The 20,686-nt window shown below is 40.6% G+C and overlaps 1 protein-coding gene across 1 annotated transcript in view; it reads left to right on the forward strand.

Moving 5' to 3' along the window:
* The window catches only part of LOC147025513 (zinc finger protein 862-like), a 52,470-nt gene extending 32,016 nt beyond the window's left edge, over positions 1 to 20,454 (forward strand). Inside the window, exon 5 of the mRNA XM_085886957.1 lies at positions 10,370 to 20,454. Coding sequence (XP_085743083.1) covers positions 10,370 to 12,933 — 2,564 coding nt within the window. The 3' untranslated portion in view covers positions 12,934 to 20,454. The remainder of the gene's footprint in view (positions 1 to 10,369) is intronic.
* Positions 20,455 to 20,686: the final 232 nt, after the last annotated feature.

Consider the following 20,686-nt stretch of genomic DNA (forward strand, 5'->3'; position numbering starts at 1 on the left):
CACATATCTCCTGATTCTTACCAAGAGGATAATATTCTTCTTTACAAGACTGATAAAAATAGTGTAGGTCTTCTATGTTGAATGAAAAAGACCAATTATATCCTAAATTCCTCATTATACCTCCATTTCTCTATTCTCATATTAACTATTCTTCCTTCTTTATAAAATTCAATACTAGGGAGATTATTGAATTTAATAAGAAAAGGTGAATGGTTTGTTGAACCAGGTGTTGTGGTTGTAAATTCTACTCCTTTAACAAAACATGCCGTTTTATTAAAGGATATATATTGTGATAAATCACTTTATTTCACCAAGTCTTCGCATCAGTTGGGCTTGGATAATTTATTAATTTATAAGCATTTTTCTCATTAATATTTTTTCCTATACTATATTTCTGTCGTTCAGCCTGTGCCTTTGTGTAATAATTTGATAAATCAATAACCAGTTATTGGGATACACCAAAGATAGAACCATCTTTTCCAACATGTCATTTATATTAGATTAAAAATAATGTCATAATTTTTTTTATTTTTGTTGAGTTGAAATAACACATATTGAGTTGAAATAACAGACATAATTGGCCATGACACTTGGAATTTAATTATTGGACTTGAAATGTTTGATAAACACCATTCTGTATGCATTTTATTACTTCAACAGATGGTGGAAGACCAAAACTATCAAAATAATATTTGTCTTGACTATTAAAAATACAAACCCAATGAGAACCGTTCCCATTATTATCTTCTAAGTTCATAATAATATTCTTTGTATGTTTAGACACGTTTGTTAATTCATCTCTCATACAAATAACCACATTATGAATTTTTAATTTCTTACAATATTTGATAAGTTCTAAATTTGATGTTTTATTCTTTCCAAATTCTTAAAACCACTCATCAATGATCATTTATTTATTCGAAAGATATAATCCATAACCCCTTTTGGTTAATTTTACACCTGCTTGTGCGATAGAAGAAAGCATATCTCCAACTAACAATCTCGCTTTATCAGGCAGACTTTCAAGTTTTTCATCAAAATCTACAATTACACCACTTCCACTAATTTGTCTTTCCACTTCTTTTTGAGCCCGGAGTGGAGCCTTCCTTTTGTTGGCAGTTTTCACCGCTGCTGAAATACCACCCGTCAATGCTCCAGCCGCATGAAACTAGCAAATAAAGGAATTAGAAATGGGAGAAATCCTCCACTCGTCTCTCTTATTGAATATTTCTTCAACATTGGTTTTGACATTTTAATTTTAAGTGAGCCAGTATCGTTCAAGATATTCACCTGCTCTCTTGTGAGCAAAACATCAATTCTTACTGCTCCTTTTCTCTGAATTGTATTAACGTTAATCATACAAGGCTTTTGATTTTGAATACAAGATGAAAGTTCATGAAGATTGATTTGATTAACATCTACCCCAGTTGGTACTTTACCACTCATTTATTTAACAAAAAAATTATGTGAGACTAATCATAACACCATTATCTGTATTAATCTGTAATTCTGTTTCTTCCAAAAGCAAACAATATGTATCAACTTCTTCACTCTCTTCTCTTTCAATGTATAGGGAAGTATCCACTCAATTAGACTTTATCGTTTCCTTTTGAGCACTCAGGTCAATTGCATAGATTGTATACAGACTTTTAAATGCTGTCATATCCAAAATAGGTTCTTTATTTCCATTGCTTTCACACACCTTTTGGTAAGACTTGTATGCTTCAGCATAATCATTTTTTTCCCAATTAATTTCCAATCTATCTCGTGGATAAAATGTTCCATCTAGGAAATGTGAAGTTGTTTCACCTTCGCATTATCACTCAATGCATTATTCTTATCAGTAACAGTATCACCATCTGGTTTAAAAAAAAAATGAGCCACATATATCGTGGCTTTCCTTCCAGAACACCCAAATTCCACGTGTAAGTGGTTTGGTTCAGTTAACGTGTTGGCATCTTCTTTTAAGGTATGATACATTGATTGAGTGGTTTCTTTGAGTTGTCTTCTATTCAACATCTCTTCTGTTTTAAGATTAGGAGTATATTCACTAATATACCAACTAATTTCATTAATTATAAATTTATTCTGAGCAGCAAAAGCATTAGCCACACTAAAAATCAATCTATTTTCATTATCATTCCTTTGCAGTTGAAATCTAATTTTAAGACCATACAGAACTTTATCATGATCACAAAATCCAAATATACCTTTAAGAGAAACTGCCACAGTAAAACTATTACCTGCTTTTGTATCATCATTATACATTCCTTTCCTTTGACGATATCCAGGGTCTGTGTTTGTTCCTTTTGCCATATCAGGAATAAAACCTTCGACAGCCCCCTTTCCCATTCTTTCACGAAATGAATATAGTGTAAATTTCATCATTTCAGATGCAGCAGAGACCTAATCAACCACTTCAAATTCTTGTGTTCCAATGTACAAACGAACACTATCAAACATTTTCCAGAAGAAATCATTTACGAGTGTAGCGTTTGTGTTAGTCGCAGCCTTAGTGAATGTAAATTTACACAACAAAAAAAACTTTCGGCTTGATTCAAATAAGTTTGTTGATTATTTATTTCAAAACTTTTTGTTCCATTTGTATTCCAGTCTGTTCCAGTTATTGCATTAACCTTGAAGTAGTCTTCTTTTTTAGTAGTTTTTTTTTTTGCAAAAAACACACCCACAGTTCTCCTCTGAGCAAGTACCCTCAATTATTTTTGATTGAGAAGTGAATGTATTTGAGACACCTGTCCAAACTACCCCTCCAAAAGATAGAGCATCTTTCATATATTTGGGTTTGTGGAGCTGACGTACACGTGCAATACATCTGGAGGTGATCAACCTCACTTTGTGTTCATGACGGCCCATTTTGTGTCATGCTTGCACGGTGCCGTCAGCATTTCTACTCACTATATTTCTTCATGAATCGTGTTGGGAACCTAGAAATATCAGCCCCACCGGCCTGGTATTTGGGTCATTCTATGCCATCTCAACTAGTGGTCCCAACATGATGACCTCAGAGAGCGATTCAAAAGAAAACTTCATTCCCCAATTCTGAGTTGTCTATCTTTTGAATTGGTCACTCACAAATCAAGTCTATGTTTACATATTGATGTTTTGGGAGGCTCATCTATTGCGGTGATACCTATAACTTGAAAATGGCAGAATGTATGTGGCTTTTCAGGGCAAATTCTGAAATGTTGGGTCAAAATTACCCAGGGTTCAATCGACCAGCTGATGTATTTATCTTGCTCAAAAACAAACCTTTGTCTTTATTTTACTGGATTTTATGAATATGGGTGCTCACCTAGTGGCCACATAAATAATCAGAGGAATTACATGTTATCGATATGTCATATAGACATGGGTATATCCCCAACAACATGAATATAAAAGATCAATTAATTTCTAAATGGGTGGCTGGGGTCAAACGCTGGATCTGCAAACAAAATTATCCACCAGATCAAGGCTCTCAGAAGAGCTGGATGACAGTGGAGCAACAGTTGGACACAATAAGCACCTGAATAAACAACCCAGGAAGAGAAGAAGAGAGGAGGAGAGGAAACAAAGTAACCTGCAAGTACGAGCATTCGGATAGGCAGGCTCGATGGGGGGTTAAAAACGATTATAGGTAAGGATGGGGAAGATATGAGATTGTGCATCACCTGCTGGAAACTCTGGATGGAAGAGTGGGATATAACCTACTCAGGAAGGCAGTTCCACAAATGAGAGGAAAAATGAACAAAAGAGTGGAGCTGTGCGATGGGTTTTCATTGGAAACCAGAGCTCCAGCAGTTGTCAGCCGCTCTATCGCCCGGCTACTTGCCAAAGCTTTCCTTTTCACAAAATATAATTTTTTTTTTTTAATGTGGAGGTATTTATCACTCGGTGTAATTTGATCGAGGGAACGAACGTTGACTCAGTCGAAGAAACAGATTGTGATAGGCCTATAAATATATAGTTACACTTTGATAATTCACTCCATTCAGTTATTTCCCAGACCCAACAACAGCCACGTGTGACTCGTAGGGATAGCAACGGCCCTGCACTGTTGTATTCTTCAACCTAAATACTGTGAAACAATTCTGTTATCTGTTATATTGCCCAATTATCTCGTTATCAATTTCCGTCAAGTCATGTCCGCCTTCTGGTGACATTAATGATCAGATTTCTCCAAACATCCCTATCCTGCACTACTTCCCGAAGCTCTGGCAGAGGCAGCTACTCACATCCATACATTGAAACTGGAAATACCAGATCACTCTCCAGCCTCCTCCTGGTTTGTATGATCATATCTTTGTATTTCCAGATCTCTATCAATCCCAACATTGTTGGAAATCACTTAAAACTTGTATAAATGCAAAAAAAAATTCAAATATTTTTTCAAAATGGCCGCCATTGCGGCCATATTGGACTTTGGACCAAGTCCAAAATCTAATGCCATGATCCTTGGACCATACCTAATCTCCCCACCAAGTTTCGTCGAAATCCGTCCAGGAGTTTTTCCGTAATACTGTTCACAAACAAACAAACAACCAAACAGACAGGGGTGAAAAACAGTAACCTCCGCCCATCTTCGATGGCGGAGGTTAATAACACCGGCTGAATGCGTGGTTGGTTGTGGAGCATTGGCCGTCAAAAGTGAATGCAATTCAAACTCCGCTCTTGGAATTTGATTTTGAGAATCGAACACCAGGTGGTGATATCTTCAAAATTTTATGCATTGATTGAAGACGAGAGCTATGCCTTTATCAAATGACTGGCCATTAATTGGAATCGGGTTTTTGTTGAGAATGTTCTGAGCCTGCCTGTGTCACTTGTTTTGGCAGTAGTACGACGTTTAGGCCGATGGTACCGTACGTCAGTATGGCCATTACTCATTGGACAGGATGTGTCTGCTATTCATAACACAAGACAATAATGCAAAAAATATATTACTGATGATGGAATTGTATCATTGGTTGCTTGATGAGTCATATTTATTTGACCTTTTTTTTTTTTCTGTGACGTATGTGACTTTGTTACCAACAATACCTGACTTTTTACCCCGCACAAGCAAACTGAAGAGCGGGCTTAACAATTGGTTCACTTCTGGCTGTCCGTCCGTCCATGTGCAAACGTCCATTTATGATCGAGGAACAGCTTGATTTAAATTGAAAGTTATATTTTGAACACAAATTGGAAAACAAACCTGTAGTTTAACAGTCCTTTGGCTCTGAATTTGTCCCGATCGCACATGTGCAGAGAGGAGCGAGATCACTACGTCCTCTGTCTGCTTGCCTGGCAGTCAAACAAAATGGAAAAATCATTTAAAACAGGAAACTTGTTCTTCTTAAGGATGTCATTCAAGGACACAAACAACTGGCACGAAGAACTAATGTATCGTGTTAAATAAGAGGGGGTAATATAGACTGATCAATGGCAGTAAACTTCCAGATTAAATATATATTTTAATGACTTTACAATCTTTATTTTATTTCAATTGAATTATATACTTGAACACTGTGGAACACGACTCACCTTATTGGCACTTTCAAAACCCTCCAGTTTTGCAGTACTTGAACATGATAAGTAAGGTAGTGTTTCAGACACTGCATCAACGGTGCTGATCTTCCGGATTTGTTTCTATTATCCGACCTTTAAAATCATTATTTTATTTCAAGTTGCATTACTTACTTGAACACTGCACATGGGGTAAGGTGTTCTATGAACTCTCTCGTGTTTTTTTATATCTGTTGGTTTTGTTTCAGCAACTACTTTTTGAGAAGCTCATGTAACAATTTGTTGACATTTCCCACAATTTTCAGGAATCTTTTAAAACTGTATCATAAAAATATAGTATGGTTTGGTTTATGTATTTTCAAGTGCACCACAGCAAGTGCATTTGTTGTTTATAATTCACCGTTCCAAGCTTATGGAAATATCCAAAACGGCACATCTATCCAGGTTCCTCCTGATGACTCCACTTTTGCTCTTTGCTTATTCAGGTTTCTTTTGATGACTCCAATGCTGTATTTGGTGTTTTTATCCCCCACCACGTGGCGGAAGGGGGATATTGTTATTTGATTGTGTTTGTGCCATATCCTGATGCTGTGTGGACTCTTCCCCGCTGACAGACCTCTGGTAGATTGTGTCTGTTGCTGCGTTTGAGTCTACGGAGCAACTGTGGAAATCTCTCTCTCCGGGTTCTTCCCGATATCCCTGATGTTTGTTCCTTTCACACTTCTTTCGACTTTTGCACATTTCTGTTTATTAGCCCCCGTTGGACTTGGTCTGAAATGGGGGCTTTTGGATTTGGTCTCGATTTTCATGTCCATGCGTCCGCAACCATATCTCTGACATATATGTACCGGTTTTATTTGTACTTGGCAAAAAGACAAAACATGATGGTATACATATGCACGTCATTTTCTTTCGAGTTCAGAACCAAGATGGCCGACTGGTGGCCATTTCATTTATAGAAAAACCTGATGTTGAACACATCCTCAACATTTTCTCGGACATACATTTACCGATGTTGTTCAAACTTGGCACACAGATAAAGAATGATGGCTTATGTATGCTTGCCATTCTTTTTTTGAGATCAGATCAAATATGGCGGACTGGCGGTGATTTCCTTACAAAATGTATCCCCAACCATTTCTCAGACATACATGGTCTGATTTTGTTCAAACTTGGCACTATCACAATACATGATTGCGTCCACTTGCACCTCACTTTATTTTGTGATCTGATCAAAGATGGCCGACTGGTAAACTGGTGGCCATTTTTTATGTCAAAAACCCCGGTACCGAACACGTCCTCAACCATTTCTCAGAGATGCATTTACCGATGTTGTTCAAACCTGGTACATAGATACTGAGTGATAGCTAACATATGCACTTCATTTTTTTTTCGAGTTCTTATCCAAGATGGCTGACTGGCAGCCATTTTAATTATTTTTGAAATCCTGATGTTGAACAAGTCCTCAACCATTTCTCAGACATGCATTTACCGATGTTGTTCAAACTTGGCAAACAGATAACGAATGATGGCTTACGCATGCACATCATTTTTTTATTGAGATCAGATTCAACATGGTAAGTGTGTCCCCAGCCATTTCTCACACACGCATGGTCCGATTTTGTTCAAACTTGGCACAAGCACAGTACACGATGGCATATACGTGCCCCTCACTTTATTTTGTGATCTGATCAAATATGGCCGATTTGTAGACTGTCGGCCATTTCAGTTGTACATAAATATGGGCTAGCCCTTTAACTCCGTCCAGCAAAATTACTAAAACAACGGGGGCTATGACATTTTATGTCTTCTTTTTTATTTGTTTATTCTCATTCTTCCTTTTTATTTTACTCTTGATAAACCCTCTTTCTTTAGCTATCTGTTGATAGAGAAGTGAACTCTTGCAAATTGTTTTTGTAAGTCTTACTTTGCTTTGCCTGTATGGGTTTGATGGTAGAGGAACAGCAGCCGAAACCCAAATCCTATCCAGGTATTGCTGATGACTCCATCTTTGCTCTTTGTTTATTTGGATTCTTTCTGATGACTCCAATGCAGTATTTAGTCTTTCATTTGATTACATATGCTCTTCATGATAATTTTTCCTCTAAAGATCACTAAGTTTAAGGCGACTTGTGAGTTTTTCGTTTATGTAATCAAGCTTGTGTACACGTCTCCTCTATATGTTGACTTTGTTGGTGTACATGCTCGACCGGGTTTTGGAATATCCCTTCTTGCTTCTGTGTTAGACGCTGTCCAAAATACTAGATTACCAGAATATAATGTTTTACAACTATAGGTAATCTACTTGCACTAACTATTCATTTATAAATTGTTTTTGTCATCTGGCACGTATTCAGACACCGGTTAGACTCGTTTTGTCAAATGCCGAGCGTTTTCTGCCAGTCTGTAACCATTTTCGTTTTATATACCAATCAAACGGATCGTTCCACGACGCGACACGAATTAATCCAAAGCGGCAACTTCATACGAATCAGCCAGATTTATTGGGGAACATCGGGGAACACAACACAAGCAAACTATTCACGACAATGTTTTAATTAATCTATAACCCGTTCTTAACTAGGGAGATATGGATTACGGGTTTTGAAGGGGTCCCTACCAAGATAAGCCTTAAACGACATGCAGACATGACATAGACAGCATGCAGACAAGACAGAGTAGTTGGTGATGTTTCATGGACGAGAGGAAAGCGCCAAAAGCACGAATGTCGCTCGTAGCAAGCCGGTGTCCACGGAATCGCGCCCCAAGCTCGAGCACGCCACGTGGCAAAATGGCGCTCGCCCTCCTTTGTCGCACCGCACGCAGCCTCCGCGCGCTCTGACCCCACGAGGTCGACTGCACCAGACCGTCAGGTCGATGATGGGTTTCAGCTGGTTTCTCACAAGGTCTAGCATACAAGTCCAGGCCTGGCCTGTTCACCAGACAAGGCCAACTCGAGGTGCCGGGCTCTGGCAGGCTAGGTCCATGGGATTCCAAGACGTCGTCGAGCCGTGAGGTGAGTAGGGACAGTCAGAGGCTCCGTCGTTTCTCGCTTGCCTTCCTTGCGCATGCTCTCCTCAAAGCCCGACTGCTCAACCAGCAGATCGCGCCTCGACACCCGTCGTTTCTCTCTTGCCTTCCCGGCGCACGCTCGCCTCGAAGCCCGACTGCTCAACTCCATCCTCTCATTTTCTTATAACCTTTTCTTTTTGGGGCGCGCCCCTTTACGAAGCCGACAAACTCCTCCCCCCAGCTCCACCTCCCTCTCCAGGCCACTCCCCCTCAGCTGACTGGGCGGGGCCTATCGTCCAGAGAGGGGAAGGAAGAAGAGGAAGCTCTCAGTACACCACCGCACGAACAATAAACAGCCTCTTACAACTCCCGACACACATGCACCATCCATTTTACCAAACAGCCTGGCTAAACATGCATTTAATGGGGGATCTGGGCTAATCCTATATTTAGTAGCATACGAAGGGCCATTTCCGTGACAATATATTGACAACGGCGCTCCCCTCACCTTGATCAGGCTTTCAATTGAATCAGGCGGCAAATCTGGAATCGAGAAATCTCTGATGAAGTAATCGAACGGCTGCGTGGCAAATCTGGAGTGGTGAAGTCGTCACCAAGGTGCAACCAAGAGATTGTGCAATCAGAGCACCGGGGAAATACTAATGTTGTACAGTCTTTGTTTGAAGACGAATCTTGTGTTGAGAAAACCAAGAAGGCTAATTGTGGCTGCAATGCCATGTGGACAAACATTTAGTGCTTGTATTACAATGTGTCCGGTGTTCATTTTTGTTATTAATGAGTAGTGAACTGCGAGAAAATGTAATGTGCTGTGAAATAACCATATCTTTCATGCCGTGAGGTGCATAAGGCTGTTGAGGCTGTTTCATTTGGCTAAGGAGTACAGTCCTGGATGGGTCGCCACTCCGACGCAGGATACTCGAATGGCTTATTACTCCAGTAAGCTGGTACTCATTTTGATGACCCCGGAAGGATGGCAGGCAGTCAACCCACCTGGTGTTGTTTCAACAGCACGACAGGGGCTCAATCTCAAGACTCAAAGATCTCAAGCCAGCTGCCTTAAGCGTTAAGCCAACACCAGGCTAATGTGCTTTGAGCCAGTGCTGATATTGATTCTGGAGCTTGTTTTAAACACTGTTCCTCCTCATTGTTGAAAAACTATTCACATTCCTAATTTATCTGAAAGGTCATCTCAAAGTAATTCAAGTAATATGCACAAAACAGCTCAATAATATTCATGACCGTGTAAGTACCGTAGGTATTGATGTATTGTGAGTATCTGGGAGGAATTAACACCTTGATTGTTCTGAATGACAGTTTTGCGAACTACTGTTGATTTTGTTTCGTCTTTTACTCCGAATTGACTTACCTATGAATGAAGGAAAGAAAAATGGGGAAATTAGCCAATTCGACTTGTCGGGTGAAAAATTCAGTAATCTCTGACTTATTTCTACCTCATTCACATTCTACTTGACATAGAAAACTGCTCTGTGCTGTGGTGTGGATGTTTGTCATCTGATATTCTCTCGGTCCATCCTGATGTACACAATACATCTGTCTCTGTCCCTAACCTTTCTTGCATAACACAGTTAATGTGCGAGCTTGTCTTCATGTACAGCCTTGTGAGTTTTCTTGGTATTTAAAAACCATGTTTCTTCTTATCTGTTTGTCTCATGAATAACATGAAAAGCAGGTTCCAATATCTTTAAAAAGTGGAAGGTCAACTAGTCGCTCTTGCACAAAATAATATGGCCTATTTCCAAAGAAAATGCATAATAAAGGACTATTGGTAGATGAGTTGGTTTCCGTTGAAAACTTTTTTTTTTTTCAGGTGAATCAGATCATGATCCTACACCGCTATCTCCAACTAGGGATGCACCTGTTCCCATACCAACCAATACTTATGAAGATGATGCGTCTCCAGCCAGTGATGGGGCCAACAGTCCTGTACCTACCAAATGCATGGAGAACAAATCTGGGTTTGTCAGTCAAACTACAAAATCACCCACTTGGTCCTCTGAGCTAAAAGATACAGCTCTCATGATGGAGGCTTTCTTTGGTCAGAGGGACGTGGTACATTCGGCCATTATGTGCTGGGGAAATAATTGCAGGACTGTAAGTAAAGCAGAAGTACAGCGTCTCGCAGGAACCAAGGACCGTTTTCAGCATAATTGGTTATTTGAAAAAGAACTTGCCTGTTGTCCTAAGACTGGATATCGCTGGCTGGTGTACGTCGAGGGTGAAGGGATGTTTTGCCTACTTTGTCGCAAACATGATACTGCAAATGCTCAGAACAAAACGAAGAAGTTTAACTGTGTCCCAGCTTTTCCATTCAAGCGCAAATCGGTGGAGGAACATGCAAATTCGAGCATGCACCAAGAGGCGGTGACGAAAGAGCTTCTCAGCCGTAGGTCAACATTGCACAACAAATGCATTTATGAAGAGCACACAAAACAAGAAGTGTACCAGAAGGGTTTTCATACTCTTTATTGGGTTGCTAAAGAAGAGATTGGCAACAAAAAATTCACTCATCTTCTCGATCTGATGGAACAAGTAGGACTGACTGACTTGAAGCACTTTCAGCACAGGTTTGGTGGTTCTGTGGGGGAAATGTTAATGGTTCTTGGGCGGACTATAAAAGCACAAATTGTCGGTGAAGTGCAAAAGGCCAGGAGCTTTGGGTTATTACTTGAGGAAGTTCGTGACGTCACTGAAACGCCGCAGTTGGTCACATTTGTGCAGTTTGTTGATACACTTAATAAAGCCAAGGTGAATTTCCTTTCTGCCGATGACTTGTTGCTGGAGAATACTTCAGAAAATGCTGAAACGATGAAGACCGTCATCCTCCAGCAACTCAAAACCTGTGGCTTGGATATCCGTCAAGTGAGTGGCCTTGCATCCGACGGTGCCAGTGTCATGTTGGGTAAAAGGAATGGCCTTACTGCAAAGCTGCAAGCAGTGTCCGAGACTATATTATCAGTTCACTGCATCTGCCAAAGACTGGCACTCACGTGTGGAGATGCGAACGATGAAGTTTCGTACATCCAGACGGTGGACAACATTCTTATGAACTTGCGACATTTCTTCAACAACTCAGCAAAGAAAGCGGCAGCTTTTGCAAAAGCGGTTGAAACTTCACATCAGATTGACTCCATTGCAACTGAACAAGGAACAAGAAAACGGAAGAAACTTCAGAAAGCGTTCAAAACACGATGGTTGTCTCCCCAAAACTCTATCATGGGTGTTTATGAAAATTACCACGCGCTAACACTAGCATTACGCCAGCTCACAGAAGAAGGTGATCCTACTGCTATGGGGCTACTTGCACAAATTGGAACGATTGAATTTCTCTCGGCAGTGTATCTGCTGTCAGCGGTTTTGCCAATCCTCAGCCATTTCAGCAGGATATTTCAGAAGGGAAATATTTCGTTTGCATCCATTAGTCCTGCCATCAATTTCATTCTGGCTTCACTGAAAAATCTTGCAAATAAACAGAAGCCCTTGAAGCAACTGAAAGATGATCTTTCTGAAGGAGGAAGACTCACAGCGTGTAACATCCCCACATTAACCGAAAGTGGTGGGCAGCAACTTGCTAATTTGACAGAGAAATATGTTTCGGCTCTGACCGAAAACATAAACGACCGCTTTCAGAATAGCCTCGAAGTGCTGACTGCTTTTAGGATTTTTGATCCCATTGCTGTCCCGGAGAGGTCCACAGAAGAGTTTAAAGAATATGGCATGGAAGATGTTAGGATTCTTGGTAGACACTTCTTTCCGATGTCTGAGGAAATTCAAACGAAAGAGAAAATAGAAGAGTTGGAGTGTGAGTGGAAAACGTTTAAGTGCAACCTCTTAAATCTGAAGAAGAACATTCCGCCAGAATTTCTAAATCCCTCACCAATGGGCAAAAATTTCGTTACCCAGTCTCCGACTGAATGGCTTTTGGAGAAGATTCTTTCTATGCGCAGTACCTACCAGCATCTCATGCCAATGCTTGTCCACATCATGGAAGTGTGTCTATCCCTTCCTGTAAGCAACGCATGGCCAGAGAGAGGTGCATCTGCTGTTAAAAGAGTTGGAATAAGAAACAGAATCAAGCGAGAGATGTTGGAGTCGCTCCTCCACATCTCTATAAATGGACCAAATGTCAAGAATTCTGGTGAACTTATTGTAGAGGCAGCACAACAGTGGGAGAAGCTGAAGGACAGGAGGAATTTTATACCATCTAGAGGAGGCCAGGTAGTCCAAAGCAGTCCAGTAGCCATTGGTGCTGCAGCAAGAGACAGCTTCATGGAGATCGACTCTTCTTTGGAACCAGAGGAATCTGAAAGTGAGAGTGACACTGCAGAAGATTCTTCAGAGTGTGAGCAGGACTCTGAGTGGGACTCGCAGTAAGATTAATCATATTGGATTATCCAATCCGATTTCACATCGAAGAGGCCAAACCTTTTAAATGAAACGGTTCAGACCAGAAACTGTTTACATTTGTTGCTGTGACAACCACACAAATAATCAATTCTTTAAGTGAACGTTTTGTCATTAAATGGAACTTTTTTTGGCACTGTTGTGAAAGTGTGAAAGTGTTGCTGCTGTGAAAGTTATTTTTATGATGAAATTGGGTTTCATGGTTAGTTCTATTCCCCCCCCCCCCTCCATGTATTGTTATGTGCATGTATATAGCTGTTAAGGCCAAATCACGGTCACAAATAAATCTGTCGGTGCTGCTGAAACTGTGGGGACATGGATTGACTTTGATCTTTTGTTTTTTTGTTTTTTGTCTGGATGACTTTTTAACTGAATAATACAAATGCTTGTCATGGTCTCACTTTCAAAGTAATCCTTACTCTAGATATCAGAATGTGTGTGTTTACTAAGTAAAGTTTGTGAGCTCCAATCTTGCCAATTTGTTCTGTTCTCAAGTCAATGACTGCTGTATAACAGGAAAACAACAGTCGTATTCTTCTTGAGGGCAATCTTAAATAGATGGTTTTAGTTGAAAACTGTTCACCAAATACATGTATGCAAAAAATTGCCTTCGTTGGATACCCCCATCCCCCATGATAACTGTATTTAAGACCAAAATATGCTCAGACTGCCTCTCAGCACATCTCAATTCCCAGAGTTTCCAGCCTGGAGGGAGTTAATGGAAGAATGTGTGCATCCTAGAATTGTTGGGGAGGGTCAGAGGACTGAGAAAGTAGAGGGAGCATGACCGGAACGGAGGTGGTTAAAACAAACAAACAACCAACCAGATGGTATTCATCGAATACATACCCTGCACAGTCTTGAGAAGGACTTTGTGCGAGCCAACTCTTGTTTTTAAAGGTTTTCGTTCTTTGATCCAATATGGCTGCCAGACCATGTGACTGATGATGTCATCTTTAGCAAACCATATTTCCCATGGCTGGTTGATCAATTTGTTAAATTTTGCATTGATTGGTTAAGCGATTTCTCCTCCGAAGATTTTCAAAGATTTTTTCCCTTTGATCCAATATGGCTCGACCTCGTGACACATGATGGTCATTTTTATGAAAATCCTGATCAAATTTCAAGTCAATCGGATGGAAATTGAGGATTTTAGAAATTCCGCTTAGGCTGACCTTTTGGCCTCTGTTAACCGAAAAACATAGTTGGTGGTTGAATTCAGTGAGCTGAAATGCAAATTCTCTTCAAATTTCAAGTCAATTGGATGAAAATTGAGGATTTTAGAAAATTGGCCCATGTTGACCTCAAAAGAGTGACCGCAATATCACATGGTTATATAACATGTGGTGAAGTTTCAATTTCCTCTCCTCAATGGTTTTCGATATACGCTCTTAACAAAATGCAAACGTTTCCGGTGTACGACATACGTACGTGCGCTCCCAATCGCTTAACCCTGCCTTTCACTTCGAGAGTGCAGGGTTTAAAAAAAAAGATAATGGCAGCAACCTTCCTGCGATTTAGTTGTGTTAAATCTCTGGGAAATGTTATCTTGAGAAGCTATTACGTACTTTGTGGAGATGTGGGAGGGGGGTGAGAGGTGAGAGAGTTTGAGTGAGAAAGAGAAAGAGAAAGAGAGAGAGTGAGTTTGAGAGACTTTTGTTTTTTTGACTTTTGGGGTCCTTTTATTACAAAATAAAAAAAATATATATGTATGTATAAAAATACAAGTCAGAAGACACCGAGAAGACGAAGAAGAGAAAAAGGATTTTAGCGAGAGAAAAAAAGGAAAAGAATGACAAACAAATGTTCATTTGAAATTTAAGAAAAATAAAGCAGAAAAATAAATAGCAATAACTACAAAATCAAAGCAGGTTACATTATTATTGGAATGATCTCAAATAATACCAAATCATTTTCATGAACCTCGCAAACACCCTCCAAGCACCATTTTTCCACAAAATCATCAACAATATCCATGGTTTTGGAAAAAAAATTAATTCAAGTTTTAACCTTGTGGAAACAAGTGCACTAAGAAATGACATTACATTGCACTGATGAAGTGGTTTACCAATTTTCTTCTCCCTTCTCGATAGATATATAGCAAGCTTTGCTGTACCAACAAAAAAAAACAAAGCAGTTCATACTTTTTGCCATGTTGGCATTCTTTTTTGAACCCAAAAATAAATGATCGAAAATTAAACGTGAAATTCATTTTGAGAGAAACAAAATTAAACCAATGAAATAATGGAATAAGTCTTTCACAGTCAATAAAAAAGGAGAAATACGTCCTCGTTTACAGAACAAAATGGGCAGCATGCGGATATTGGGGCAAAGTTCCTGACTTATGTGTTACATGGGATAATCCAGTGGGCAAGGTGCCACTGGAGATGTCCCGTTCTTTTGGCAATTGGTTTACAATACATCGATTCTCATACAGGTTCAGAGGGAGGACCGGCAGGAAGTAGCCTCTTCCAACGTGACACTCCATTTAGTGGTGACACGCCAAGAATTTTCTTCAAACATGACTTGTAACAGGTCCTTGCTGGTGGCAGTATGAAGTTCATTTATCCATGTGCTAACGGGGGGGGGGGAGATCTCTGGGAGAACAATCTAAGAGCAGCTCTGGGAAATGGGGTTCTTCAGGATGCACACGAGTGCTCTGAGTCCATAATAGTCGGAACTGATGATTTTTTTGTACAACTTTCCTCATGATTAGTCCAAGTGTCCTCTTGGATCGAATCACTGTTGAGGTTGAAATTTCCTACACCAGAGTTTGGCCGTAGGTGCCATACATTGTTTATGCCCACATCATTGAACCGCTGGCACAATTCACGACTCCTGAATATATCAGGAAACAGAGGGTTAAAAATAGCGGCTCAACTTCATACATCCCTGTGGAGTATGTCGGCTTTGTGACTCGGGGAGGGTCCTTTCCAGGCATTAAGAAGGCTCTGATAAAATAAGGGGAGTACTGATGTATCCACATCCTTGAGGTGTGTCAGGAATGCTTCTAGACCATAGCCAAAACTGCCCACCTGTTGCAAAATGTGACAGGCCAAGGGGCGGTTTGGCAGGTGTTCAGCATATAGGAGGCGTTTAACAGAGGACAAGTGAAAAGCCATGATGCGGGACTTCACATGAACTAGGTTTTGACCTCCGTTGGACGAAGTATGGCATATTACATTTGGCCGCAGCCAGTGATTGCCTCCCCCAAAAAAGTCCACCAATTTTGCCTGGATCGTGCCCAACAGTACTTCTGGTGGTTGAAGGCAAATAAATATATGCCATCGAGCTGCAGCAACCAAGTTATTGGCCACCAAGACATGGCCCTGAAAAGATAGATGTTGTAGGGCTCTTCTCCACCTGTTCAACTTCTTTCTAATTTCTTCATTTGTGTCTTCCCAGTTCTTTTTCATAAATTGTGTGGAACCCAGGAAAACGCCAAGATATGCCACACCTTCTGCCTTCCATTCCAGGTTTTCCGGAAGTGGAGGTGTCACGACAGGAAGGCAATTTCCAAGGTACGGCACCCACAGTGCCTTACTTTTCTTTGAATTAACTTTTAGGGAAGAAGCCAGGAAAAAGGTTCTCGGGGATTCTGTGAGTGTAGCGATATAGTGGTTGTTCCTGATGATGACGCAGACATCATCAGCATAAGCAGATATCTTCAACGGAGGACTCCTTGGAAAGTAAGTTAGACCGGATATATTCTCCCTGAGTGTAAAAAGTAGTGGTTCTATTGCCAACACAAAGAGCAAGCCTGAAACTGGGCAACCCTTCCACACCCCTCTCTGAACCTGTATTGGAAATCAATTAATTGTTAACCTTCGTGATACTAAATATGTCGGTGTACAATAAAGCGATGAAAGCTCTGAAATTCACCCCAAATCCATATGCTTCGAGGATCCGCCACAAGAAAACATGATCGATACTGTCGAAAGCTTTATCCAAATCGAAAAAGAATATACCAAAATCATTTAGATCAAAACAAGCACACATTAGATTCTGAAACAAGAAAATATTGTCATAAATAGAACGACCAGGGATACAGAAAGTCTGATCAGGTAGGACAAGTTTGCCAATGACTTTCTTCAGACGATTTGCCATCGCTTTTGAAAAGAGTTTATAGTCAGTACACAGCAATGAGACCGGTCGCCAGTTTTTCATACATCGGAGATCACCCGACTTTGGGAGGAGACTCACCACGGCTCTCCGGCGACTGAATGGCATTCCCCTAGATCACAAAGATTCATGGATTATGTTCAAGAGTTCCAGACCAATAAGGTCCCAAAATTCCAGATAAAATTCTGCAGATGTGCCATCAATTCCGGGTGCCTTTCCAGAGTCCATTTCACCCAGGGCTCGTTCTAGTTTTGCGAGGGTTAACGGCACCTCCAGCTCCAGAAGCTGACTCTCAGTCAGGGATGGGAGATAGGAGGTAAAGAGATTCATCTTATCCTCAGAAATATCTTTTTTTTGAGGATAGTTCTGAATACAACTTTCTGATAGTATTTATTACCTCGTGAGAATTTGTGATTACATTTTCACTGTGGTCCAAAACTGATAAAATAAGCTGAGATGGCTTGGTTTCAGCTTCGAGGTGGAAAAATTATTTACTAGGGCTATCTGATACTTTTAGATTTTGTATTCTGAGCCTAACTAATGACCCAGCAGTCTTTTCCTGCAATAACTCTCTAACCCGAGTCCTTTTTTTTTTTAGGAGCAATTTATAATTTGTCTCATTTTCTTGTTTTGCAAATTTGTTATCCAGCTTTAGAATTTGGGTTTCCAACTGGGCTAATGTGATTTGATTAGTATGAGTCTTATATGAATTAAACTGTTGACAAAACAACTGGATATGGGTTTTTAGATTGTCCCACCAGAGATTACTTGATTGGAAATAAGGCTTTGTTTCTGTTAATGCTATCCAGAGAGTGTGAAAAGCTTCTTTAAAAGTGCAGAGGACTCGTATTAAATTTCCAATAAGCACTTCGATAGAATTGGGGACAGGATAGACCCAGAGTGACCATGTGGTGGTCAGAGATAGATGGAGGGGAAAATATTAGCTGAGGCTACAACATTATTTAAGCATGAAGTGATGTACCAGCGGTCAAGCCTCACTAAGGACACATGACCATTGGAGCATCGACACCATATGTACTGTTGATCATTTGGGTGCATCAAGAAAACCAACGACGGAAAGAAAACGGGAGAAATCACCATGGGCTTCGGGCTGTGGTTCCGGTGAGTTTCTGTCCAATTTGGGCTCAAACGTACAATTAAAATCACCTATGCATATACACCAATTGATATCAAACAATTTTAAATGGCTTATCACTACCGAAAAGAAAGTTTTTTTTGTCAGATATCTCATCAGTGCATATACATTAAAATTTAAGTGATTAATCAGCAGTTCTAGTGAAACAAAACGTCCCTTTCTCACCTTCTGAAAGAGGCAAGATTCAGCTGCGAGTCCTGGTTTTAACAAAAAAACCAACTCCAGCAGATAGGGAAGACATGTTGCAAAGAAACATTTACCTTTAAAAATGCTGCACCGGTCATGTTCAACCTTATCAGTGATGTGAGTTTCCTATAAGAGGATCACATCAACTTGCTTCCTTTTAAATAAATTATTGACTTGGGTCTGGTGGATGTGGTTAGCACAACCACCATTGATATTAACCGTTGCAAAAGTGAGTGTTTTCATCATTTGGTAGCAGTTTTTGTTTGATACTGAGAATACTCAGCCTTTGCCTTTGTTATAATTTTCTTTAGTCGATGAAACTGTGATTTTGTTAGATTAAGTTCTTCGGAGTTTTTTAGGACGTGTTTTGCAGTCTGAATAAAGGGAGCCAGATTGGGAAAGTGAACAATGATCACAACATTCCGTTGTCTATAAGTTTCATTAAGAAACGAGAGAACAAGGTGTGGAGGGATTTGGGGCTGGTCTGCCATTGGCTGTGACAACACAGTCATGTCCATCTCCTCATCTGATTTGGTTGAATCGGTCATTGCTCCACTGGGGTCCGGGTCTATATTCTCAGCTATTTTTGTTTTAAGAGCTGTTAATCCAGCATCTGGGGGGTCCCCAGAGTGTTGGGTTTGGGAAACATCAGCACACTGCCCACCATCTTTCTTAAAAACTTTTAAATCTTTGCTTCCACATACCAGTGGCTTCACATTTACACGTTCATTAACAAAATGGGTGTAATCATCTTGGGCCACAGTTTGCTTGGTTTCATGTGTTTGGGTCAATGGTATATCATTCGCGGACCCATTAACAGTTTTAATTGTGTCATCGACCTTGTCCGTGTGAGTCATGGATTGTACCGTTTGAGACTCATTACACTTCTCCGGGGGATTCATTTCATTAGTTTGTTCAACATTCTGCGAAAAGTTTCCAGCAGAAACCTGGATTGTGTTTGTAGTGAAAGTCTCCTTATTGAGCACAACCTTTTTAACAGCTCCTGATGAGTCATCGGGAGCTCTTCGTTTACTCGTGGCCGATTTCAGTTCTGAATCCATGACCGCAGTTTGATGAGAACGAGTGATGTCATTATTAGTTGAAACGCCAGTTTCCTCCACATTAGGAAGGTTACTAATAGAGGATCGATAATCTCCTCCTTACACCCTGCATTAGTGTGACCTGTTTTGCCACATCTGGTGCACGAGGCTTTGGGACAAAAGCGTTTTAAATGTCCGAATGCTCCGCACTGGAAACACGTTAAGGTAGCGGACGATGCGAAGATTTGATCATTTAATTCCTCAAAATTAATTTTAAACGAGATGTTGAGTCCCGTATCTTCCCCATGGTCTGGTAAGACCATATAAACCTGCCTTCGGAAACTCATTACATGTCTTACACGCTCATTCCGACAACCGAGAAGAATCGTGGACATTCTGGAAACCATTTTCCCATAACAGGATAACACGGACAGGATGTTATCATGATATATGAAAGGTGGAGCATTTGATATTGCGACTCTCGTTGCGGGGGTTAACAACGGCGATGCCATGATAAAATGACCACTTTCTTTGGTTATCCCCGTACTCACGACCTCATGGACGAGTGAAATGTCAGAAACAAAAACAACCACTTTCTGATGCATACGCGATGTGGCATGAATATTTTCATTGCCGATTATATTCCCAACCGCGAGGATAATATCCTTGAAGGGAACTCCTACAGGAGGAACACACACGAACGCATGCTTCCTGGTTAATCCCTCGCACGCCTCACTACGAGAGTGTGCATTCGCCATGACGGCGATATTATCACTCCCTTCTTCTCCGGTTTTGACAAAAAGGTACCAAACTGAAATAAGACAAAAACTAAAATAAATAACAGAAACGCATCATGAGCAAACAGGCTTACAAAGCGTTGTCAAAGCGGGTAGGCCACACCCAGAGTAGGCCCGCTCTCAATCTTTCTCTCTCTCTCTCTCTCTCTCTCTCTCTCTCTCTCTCTCTCTCTCTCTCTCTCTCTCTCTCTCTCTCTCTCTCTCTCTCTCTCTCTCTCTCTCTCTCTCTCTCTCTCTCTCTCTCTCTCTCTCTCTCTCTCTCTCTCTCTCTCTCTCTCTCTCTCTCTCTCTCTCTCTCTCTCTCTCTCTCTCTCTCTCTCTCTCTCTCTCTCTCTCTCTCTCTCTCTCTCTCTCTCTCTCTCTCTCTCTCTCTCTCTCTCTCTCTCTCTCTCTCTCTCTCTCTCTCTCTCTCTCTCTCTCTC

This window comes from Eptatretus burgeri, chromosome 6, assembly GCF_056783735.1.
Source record: "Eptatretus burgeri isolate ZD-2024b chromosome 6, Ebu_testis_v1, whole genome shotgun sequence".
NCBI lineage: Eukaryota > Metazoa > Chordata > Myxini > Myxiniformes > Myxinidae > Eptatretus > Eptatretus burgeri.